The 10,640-nt window shown below is 34.2% G+C and overlaps 1 protein-coding gene across 7 annotated transcripts in view; it reads right to left on the bottom strand.

Moving 5' to 3' along the window:
- RALGAPA1 (Ral GTPase activating protein catalytic subunit alpha 1) overlaps positions 1–10,640 on the bottom strand; it is a 133,266-nt gene that overhangs the window by 88,628 nt on the left and 33,998 nt on the right. For 4 of the 7 annotated variants that reach the window (XM_086463238.1, XM_086463239.1, XM_086463243.1 and 1 more), the window contains exon 16: positions 8,971–9,132. In XM_086463238.1, coding sequence (XP_086319364.1) covers positions 8,971–9,132 — 162 coding nt within the window. Of the gene's footprint in view, positions 1–4,408; positions 4,550–8,970; positions 9,133–10,640 lie in introns of all 7 variants that reach the window. The other 3 variants (XM_086463241.1, XM_086463240.1, XM_086463237.1) reach the window with 1 other exon arrangement.

Genomic DNA, 10,640 nt, shown 5'->3' with positions numbered 1-10,640 from the left:
AATCTGAAGTCACCTTAAAAACCTTTTTGAACCTGTTTTAAAGTGCTTACACTTTTCTGAGAATGTTAGAGCTGGAGCTGAATTTTCTCATGTTTTCCTTCTGAACAAAGCATATAAACTGGAGGAATGAGATACGTTTGTACTTAACTAAATGTATGTGTTGGAAGAAAATGAAAAGTGTATTTCCATGCTCAATTTTTCAGAGAAGTTAAAATTTGAAAATTAAAGTTTGGCCTGAAACAAAGTCTTCCATAAAGAGCTATTAGACAAGAAATAGAGAAGTCTGTATTAGAAAATTAGATATCCGAGCTATTTCAGAAAATAAACATGAGCTGAAAATCATCATATACAGCCCGATTTAAAAACCCTTTCCTCTCTCTTCAGCAATAAATTTCTCATCATTGTTCTTGTTCAACTTATTACTAACTATATGAATTAACAACCTCTGAAATGAATGGTGCCTCTCTCTAGTTGGAACTGTTATTTCAAACTCTTTATTGACTTAGGCAAAGATTAACACAGGTTATTTTTACATAGTCTCAAAGCTATTTCTTACAGCTGCAAAGAGCATACCATAGGATTCAGTCAAAAGTATGTATGATAATGTTATATATGAGATTAATATACGCAACTATGATACACCGATCTCTTCTTGAGCCCTCAGTACGCATCTTCCATACCTTTTATAAACTCAAGCTTATCTAAAGCAGCAGCCTGAGGATTGCATTCTGTGCACACATGCAGTGATTATGATTTTCTAGGATGTTAAAAATTACTGGATGAAGAACTCCAAATGCACGCCAAGCAGCTCCACACATTGAAATAAATTCAGCTAGATTTATTTCAACATTGATCCAGTATTAATTTTAGGTGCTCACGTATGCATGACTAGCACACACAAGTACACAGACATTTTCAAACCAACATGTAGTGCTTGTGCCAATAGAGGTTTCTTTTCTGTAGAACCAAGGAAGAAATTAAGGAATATACTGTTATTGCAACATCAGCACTGGAAATACAGACTATGTTTAAAAAAACAAACTAACAGCTCCTTCACAACCAGGGCTCAAGCCTTGCACGCAGGTATACAGTCATATTGGGAGACCACCAATTCTTAAGGAGTTTTCACTAACTATATTGCAACTGTGTGCCAGAAGGCTGTGCATCTGACACACGGCACATACTTAGGAGAAACGCTGGCCTCGTTCTTAATACGTTACACTGAGGAAGATACTGAAATTGGTAGTTCCAGCCAATCTCACCCACAACTTTCCTTAAATCAACCATACCTCTCCTTTTTTCTGCCAGAAGGCAGAAAGAAAAGGTAGCTTTTCAGTATCGAGTGGGAGATAGATATGAAAAAATACAAACTCGGAGACACACATTCTGGTAAGACAGCACAACTGCAAGTATAAGATTCCCATATAACGTTGGGACAGGATTATATTTCATCATGGAAAGTTAGTTCAGAAAATGGAGAAAAAAAAAATAACACGTTTTGCCTCTTGGCTTTCATTTTGATTCTTTTATAAGAACACACTCATTCTGTGAGTTTCTGGGATTAAAGAATAATTACAGCTACACTGAGATTAGAATTATGATTTCTTCCTATTTCATCCTAAGGATTACTTACTGATGAGGGAGAAAGGTTGTAAAAGCATAACGTAAGTCTTCCTTTCATGTTAATGCTTCAATTCTTTTAGTCACAGTGGATAAGCAAAAATCTCCCACCTGCAATTCATTAGTCTGCCATTGTGGCCCATTGCTTCCAGGAATCTTGACTATACCTCACCAACACTTTTTTTTTCCACAAGCGGTCTTGTACCTGAAATCCTCAACAGTTCCAGGAATGATTGGTTATTTTGCTAGTTATCCTGTAAACACACAAGACTGGATTTCCTATGATTCTAACAGATTAAAAGGAAAGTTGTTTTTAGAAATATTGCAGATTTGCAACAATTCCACTATACCAAATCACTTTACTAACTAAACATCTTAAAGTCTAAATCTCCACTTCCACTTTCTGGATCCCATTTGAAAAGCTGCAAATGTTCCACACGTGGAAATACAGCATAACTTAGAAACTACATGAAGGAGTTACAATCTTAGGAAAAGCATCCTCTAAGATATTGGATGACTAAATGTCAATATTGAGCTTTTGCAATATTGTTAATCTACTGACTGATCTTCAAGCAGAAACATTATGTCTCAATAAATAACAAATCATAGCAGTGCGTTCTGCCTTACTCTTGAAAATTAACATACTATACTGCACATAAGGTAAAGGTTTTGGCGTAAATGCTTCCTTTTGGACTACCTGTCAAGATTAACAAGTGTTCAGTGAGTCAAACTTTCAATGAGGAGTTATACAGCTAAAAAGGAGCTGAATACTACTTCAGAAAACATAAGATTAGGGCATCCTGTCAGAGAAAGAGCAATTAAAAAATGCAGAAAATCAAAAGAGCAAAGCGCACTATGATACGGTGGATAGTTTTCCTTTTACAGCTTCCTTTTCTGGCAGTGTTCAAGATTCTTGGGCACATCATGAAGCTGTTTCAACACCCAGCCATTGGAGAATACACGAAAACCCGGAAGTGCCTACGACTTTTTCTATGTTAGAAGTGCAAAGGTTTGTAAAATTATTTCACTTTTAAGAATTGCATTGGTTGTGCAGTTTTTGTATCAGATGAGTATCAACAGAAAGGATAATCGCAAGAGAGCTATCAGGTTTGGGACACATTAGGAGACAGACGCAAGCCAGGAATTTTCAGAAACATGGATGAGAACACTGACTGCAAAAGCACTTTCGCCTTCTTTAAGACAGGATAATTAAGTTATCAGTGACCATATGACAAAAAACAAACTAACAGCTGACAAAAAAATAGTTCACTGTGAAAGCTCATTCCCTTCTGCAGGTGCTCTTAAGATCTTCATGAAGAACAGACTATTTCCAACAATGTTATTGCCAGGTAAGATCTACTTCCTAACAGGTGGTTCATGTATCATTCCTACAAAAAATCCTGTCTTCTAAGTTCTAATAATTTCTATCTCATAAGAGATATCCTTTGCGCTCATAAATTTATTAATTTATTACAAATAATTTATATTTTATTATTATTTGTTTGTGGTGTCAAGATTTACATTCAAATACTTTATAATTTTTCACTGTGAAAGTCTGGTCTCTAGAGTGGATTCCTTGATCTTCCCCGACTCTCCATTTATGTTTTTGGATTGAATATTAAGGCACCAGGTTTCTGTTTCACAACAAGACGACTTAATTTTGGACATATAACAAGATACAATTATGAAAATATAGTTCTTGATACTTCTTGGGTAACAAAGGCAGGCAGGAGAGACAGGAAAAAAAAGAGAATGTAACTTCTATAAAAAAATTACTGCCATTAAGTCCTTATATTTGTACACAGTTTTGACTACAGGTATAGTCTTCCCACTGTGCTTTCTTTTGTCTCAAGGGAGTGAAAAAAAAAAAAAGCATAATATGATTGTCAGCCTTAACACACTACTAATTTACACCTATGTAATAACTGGACCACAGGAAAAAAAATATTATCTGTAAACTTTCACGCATGATTTTTAAAAATCTGTGCTAAATCTGAATGTTGAACCTATTTTCTCTATGTACATAGAGACTGAATGTTCTATGTTTCTCATAGAACATAGGTTCTTTGAGCCTATGTTGAAAGAAAGTTATGCAAAGAAAGCTACTGTCAAACTTGTAGCCAACCACCCTGCTGGACGAAATATAATGTTGAGGAAAACCACAACTCTGTAAAAAAATGGATCATTTGGAAAACACCACCAAAACACAGCACTTTAGAATTCCAAACTGTTTTTAGATTTTTTTAAAAATATTTTTATATATTAATGAAAATAGGCCTACTGTAAAGCATACTATGATATTATATACTACAGACACTTTTTTCATGGGAGATAAGTATATCATTATCATGGCTGTCCACGCAACATCTATGACACTGAATTCAAAAATTTATGTAGAAAGATGTAAATGGCAAATCAAAGTAAAATTATGTTTTTCCTTTCCCTCCCTCACTCATCACAAATAAAAACTTTAGATTAGTTGTACTCTCTGGTAGACAGATGCTAGATTACTGCTTACCAATAAATTGAAAAAGCAAGAGATTTCTCTGATTTTCACTTTTATGATAGTAAACATTGGCACAGCACTAACTTCTAACAGTTCCAGAATGAATTGCAAAATAGCATGGTATTTTACATAACTCAAAATATTCATTCTTAATCTCTTCCCCTCTCCCCCCATCCCCCAAGTATTTTTACTTTGAAAAAATTAATGATTTAGCAGAATTTGAAAGCAGAAGGTTTAAAAAAGTGATAAAGGGGGTGCAGAAATTAGCAGAGGTGGCACTACCTGAAAGCTCATCAGAAAGGGGAGTGAGAACAATATCAGGCAAGAAGGGTTTGGAAGTATGGATCAGAACAGGAGCACTTTTAGCACTGCGTATATAGGCCGATGGCAGAGCACATTCACCAATGGATCGGCTTCTCATGGCTTTAAAAAGGAAAAGAAAGAAGTGGGGAAGGAAAAAAGAAGAGTGACTATAATGAAAGGCTTGTGTCACAGAAAAAGCAGCAACAGAGAAAACAAAGATAAAAAGGAAGAAAATTCAAAAATTAAAACATTTCAGCACGGCAGATATTGGCAGAGCTGTAAGAAAGAAAAAAAATCAGTGGACACATAAGACATTTTGAGTTTTTAACTTTTATGTAAAGCAGCAACAATGCCTTTATTACGACAATTACAGAGATTTTTGCATTCAAAAATCAAGAAACTAACACTTTTTTTCCCAATTGCATCAGGGGTTGAAAAATCAAAGTTAAAGTCACTCCACAAACACTCAGAACTTGAAAATTTTTAAACAGAAAAAACAACTTATACTACATTTGCACTTTTCTAGTTTACTCCTGAAAAAGCATCTCTGAATTTTACACATATCCATACTCTTGAATTCATGATTCTCCAAAAGAAATTCAAAAGCATAAGGAGAAAATGACCAGTTCTGTGTGGAGAAATTTGCAATACAACTTGTAATTAAAAATTATCAAAAATGAAGTGACTGAAGCGAAATGGTTTGACAACAAAAAGCATTAAATTGTTTCTTATCCATAGGGTCTTGGCTTTTAATCAATACTGGAGAAATCTTGCTAAAATGACCCTAATTCACCTTTTCATATCTCACATCCTGCCAACAGTCCTACAGAATGGAAAGCGTACATCAGAATTGTGGCAGCAGGATCAAGGTTGTATCTGCAGCTTTTCTAATAGATTTTAAACGAATCTTTATGACATTTGTTTTCCTTTGTCATAGTTAGACATAGCAAGAACCGATACTGCATTCAATCTCAAAGTACACTTGAAGTTCTTGAAAAAGTAATATTCATTGTTTCAAGCAGCTTCCTTTTCAAACTGTTGCAAATCTGATAACTTGTTTTAAAATAGTTGCTAATAAACTTTTAAGGAAACTTCAGTGCATCTTACATAATATTGTCAGTCAATATTTAATCAGTCTTTGAACTTTTCTATTTATCTTTTCAAAACAACATGCAATGTAGACTTAGAATCTTAGTGCTCCTGATCTGTATGGGAATCAGAAGTAAATGAATGGAGTGCAGTGAAAGTTGAGCACACCACACTTTTAAATCAGGTTAAAGAACTGTCCCCAACAGCAACATGCACATAACTTGGGTAGGTCAATGCACGTAGAGCAGAAAACATGTTCGACAAATGCAGCACAACTTAAGTGGAGTCTTCACATCAGTTTCAAAAAATAATTCGGAAAGACAGACGTTTTAAGACGGAAGCCATTCTCTATTAAGCTTAGTTTATGAGAGGGAAACGAATTTTTTTTAAAAGGCAATTATGTGTAAAGCTTTAACAGCTCTTTAAGAGATAAATAATAAAATTCAGGATACAGTGATAGTTAGATGCATTACATTCATCAGTGTGCATCTCAAAATGAATGTAGGCAAGAGAAAAAATACCAAGCTACTGAGTAAATCTGAAGGGTCCTTTCCAACCTAAATGATTCTATGATTCTAAATAAAACAAGCTTTTCAGATTGGATACTGTGTTGATTACAAATCGTAACATAAAGCGTGCCTTGTAATTTGACTGGATCTTTTCCACCATATTATATTGATACTAGCAAGGCAGGGGCACAGAACAACCCATTTACAACTTGGAAGGTATAAATTTTACAGAAACTTTTGAAGGAAAAATTGCAGCATATTATTATTGAAAGCGAAATTAACTGAGATGCTGTAAAAGGAAAATGTGATCTCAGTGAATTATTATTTTAAGATGTGTCACATTCAGTTAAGTACTTAAGTAGAGGCAGACTTAATACCAGAATGTGGACTAGATATTTGACAGTTTATAACCTTCCACTGCTGTCTATAGACAAAAGCAGAAAAAAAAAAAAGATTAGTAAATTCCTTCTGATCCAATATTTTTATAGGACTATAATCTGCTGCCTAAGCCATGCACTCTGTATCTAGCCCTACAGAAGATTTTTCAACCCATATGCATATTATGTTTAAAGGCCCTTTTCCAAAAATTACTTTACATAAGTTCAGGATAAAAATGTACACACTGCATATCAGAAAAGCTGTGATTTTTATTTGAGTAACACACAAACGCATAAATTTGGTGCAGCAATAAATGTGTGCTGGCATGAGGATGGCTCAAAAAAATAGAGGTGCACAGATGTACACAAAACGTGTACAACATAAAACAGATGAAAAAGAAACCTCAGCTTTTTCTTACCATAAAATATTCAACATGCACATCCCCCCTACTCAGATACAAAGAGTATATTACTCACAAAGGAAATACACTACATATCAGATATCATGCAATATATCTGAGGTTTGACTCAATTCCAGACTTAGCTTGTGGAGCTAATGTTAAACTGAAGAATGTTAATGTTAAACCAGTTCTCCAAAAAAATTTACTTATTGTGATTATAAACCAGGTTTTTTTATTATGTGACCCTGTGTTAATTAGCACAGATTAAGAAGCAGCCAAACTACTTTCTTAGCAGATCTGAGAGACAATAACAAGCAACTGAATGCAGACAGTTAAGACACTTGCTTTTGTAACACGTTCTTCATTAACATTTTTAAAAACTGAAGAGTTTGGGATTCTGTCTCTGGCAACTCTTTCTGGGCTTTTCATCTTTTAAAATCGTCCTACTAATGATGTGATGCTTGTCCACAGATGGTATTCTACAATATGTATAGAGCTGAAATTTTAACTCATTACAGTAATACAAACTTGGCTTATTAACATCAAACATGTAAGATAATTGGAGGAAAGGAAAAAAACCCATGAAATCTGAAGTACAACGAAACTAAAATCAGATTAGTTTGCAGCTAACCAGGTCAATATATAGCTTGATTAGGATAAATTTCAGTCAATTTAGGGCTAACATCATATAAATAGCCATCCTTCAAACAGCAGCAAAACAAAACCATTAATAAATTGACCAAACAACATAACCTTATGACAGAATATCTGAAATATTAACAATTTGGAAAGGGAGAAATTTTAACATGAGCTTTACCTTGTTAAGACAATTAAGATTTAAAACAAACACACCGCAACAGTTAATCACAGACTACCTACAGAGAAGCAGAAATTACATTTAAAGTATCTGTGATCCACAAGGAAAACTTTAGTCAAACTAGGTGCTGTCAGCATGAGATACAGGAAAAGCTGTGTAGTATTTGCATGCATGAAAAAGACAGGAAATTTTGGAGCAGTGACTTCATTTTCTCACGTGTCCGTCCTGCTTATAGAACAATTAAGTCTCCCACACCAACAAAAACCTTACAAGAAAACAAATTTTTGAAATGGAGAATTTTGAAGAATATTCAAATAAAAACTTTGGCTAAATAAGCTGTGTGACTTAAAATTAATTGCAAATATTTTTTGGAAGAAGAAAGAAAATGTTAATTTCTGAAACGCTAACACAATTATATATTTATCTGCCAATATGCATCCCCAGTTTCTAAAAATGTGTCAGAATGTACCTGCTTCCAAGAAGTATCAGTGAAGCAACAACACACAATGACCGAAGCTGCTACTACTACGGAGATAGTAAAAAAGCAAGAGATATTCCTTAAAAGGCTCTTCTTTTAAACAAAAAAGTAAAATCAGCTTAATTTGCCTTCGCATAAGTGATAGCACTGAGATCATCAAGATGAGACAAAAGATTAAAGAAATTTGTAGTCCACTTCATGTTAAGATATTCTAAGTAAATCATATGAATATAAATGAGTCTTCTTTTGAGCCATCCACCTAAAGCACTTTTTAGCATCACTGATTCCTAACACAGGAAAGAGTATCTGCAAGTAATGAAGCTGAGAAATAGACTACTTCAGAAATGGAGATTTGCACACGTCTGTGCCAATCTTTCATTAATGTAAGATTCAGGGTATAGTAAAAGACAATACATTTTATAAACTACGTGGACATACATATGTGTATTTCTCACACTTTTCTTTGCACAGTTGGAAAATACGCAATCTATTTTGTGCACAGTTTATGAAAACATGCACTTAAAAAGTCTTCTATTACCCACCTATCCATATCATTGCTCAAATCATTCCAGCTTATTTCTCTTTCATATACGTACAACAGCATTATTTTTACAATCCAATTCAAGCACAAGATCAAACTCATTAATACATCAACTGCCTTACTTCCATTTGCAGTAACCATAATTCTAGTAACTACAAACTATTCAGCTACCCTCAAAGCATATAAGGCTGCATAATTTACACATTTAACTAATTATTATGGATAGTAAACTTTTGTGGAAAGAAGTTATCCACACTGCTACAAAAGCTAGTTATTAATTCCTTACCGTTTCTAAAATGTCACTTACATCAGCTTTTACAGATACGTACCCACTGTTTTCTGCCGTACAATGCTTCTTGCCTTTTCTGTTCCTGGAGACCCAGTGGTTGTAGCACTGCGTTGTCTCATTGGTGCTTGCCCAGGCTGATCACGGCTCCAGCCTCTAGAAAAGGACTTGTCAACGGAAGATTTTGGGAATTCATGCCCAACTCCTGCAAAAATAGAATTGCAAATCTATTCACTTCTATTCTGGTATCACCAGATATTTGTAGTTGTGTTCTTTCGAAGAGTTTTAAAGCTAGATAGACTAAATTATGTTATCAAAGCAAATATGATTTCAAAAGCTAAACAGCTCATTACTGGTTTTTAAACACATAAACCCACTCAGCCAGCATTAACACTGAGGGATACTCAAACTTTCAGAAGTGTCGGTGCTATTAAACTATTGTGATTTTCTGTTCTGACCAATCAAATGCAAAACCACAGGAAAATGAGGTTTACAAAAGATTGTAGCCTGATATAAATGATGTAACCTTAGAAATTTTTCCTCTGCTGTTCCTATTAGACAAAACGCACAAAATCATACATTACAGACCATTAATATTGTGGGGGCTTTTCCAAATAATTTTGTGACATTTGAGTAACATGAAATAAAGATGATAAAATACTATAACACGAAATGCAAAAGCAAAAAAAAAAAAGACGACATGCTCAAAGAACAATTTGGAAACTCACAAAAAAAATACTATACTAAGATTAAGAAAAGATGGAACAAATTCAGATTTGACATTTAGATTGAAGTAAATAAAGATCATATGAAGAGCTATCAAAATCAATTGTATGTAAAAAAAGTGAACTAACAAATATTTACAATATATTTCCTTATCCATACTGAACTCAAACAATCCAAAATTATACTTCATAAACAATTACAATCGTTAAAAGGGCATCTTCTTGGAAAGTGAGCCCAAGTACAAGAAATTCATTATTATTAGCAAATGAACAGGGCCAAAGCAATTTGGCATAATTTGTATGATATTTATGACTTCCAAAGCTGGATTTAACTCTGCACTCACATGTAATAATGGAGGCTTTCTTTGGAACTCTGTTAGTGAAGGCTAACACAAACTCTTCTCATGTGGCTCTGTATGGGTGATACAGATGATTTAAAATGTTTTTAAGCCTATTCAAATAACTATACACATCCTTATCCCACATAAGACTGTTTTGGTTTGTGCCTTTTTTTTTTTTTTAAAAACCGTGTCTTTTGTGAGAAAAAGAAGAAAGCTGTATAGTATAAGAAAAGAAAAATGCATGGTCTGGAACAACCTCTCAGGGTCAACTACAGAGAAAGGTATTTTTGTCCAGTTGTCACACACCAGAAGAACAAAATGAAAGTGTGAATAACACCTCTGCCCAAGCTGAGAAATTTGGAAGCATGTGAAATGTTTTTAGCAAAAACAGCCTACAGGAACATCCTCTTTAAGAGAGGGAATCCACATAGATTACTTCTTACTGACAAACCCTAGGATATTAGTAGGAAGTACCTTCCCTCAGGTTTGACTGGAGAATCACATCAATCAGAACACAGAGAGATAAGACTAAAAATTACACCACTTTTCCATCTTTATTACTCACCCTAAATATAATCCTACCTTTCACTATTAGATCTCAAAGCATTTTTTAAAGGAGAACGGTATCATTACTCATGTTTTACAGA

Source organism: Leptosomus discolor, chromosome 3 (genome assembly GCF_034619465.1).
Source record: "Leptosomus discolor isolate bLepDis1 chromosome 3, bLepDis1.hap2, whole genome shotgun sequence".
Lineage (NCBI taxonomy): Eukaryota > Metazoa > Chordata > Aves > Leptosomiformes > Leptosomidae > Leptosomus > Leptosomus discolor.
The sequence above is the reverse complement of the archived record's forward strand: the minus strand, read 5'-3'. Positions and strand labels throughout refer to the sequence as shown.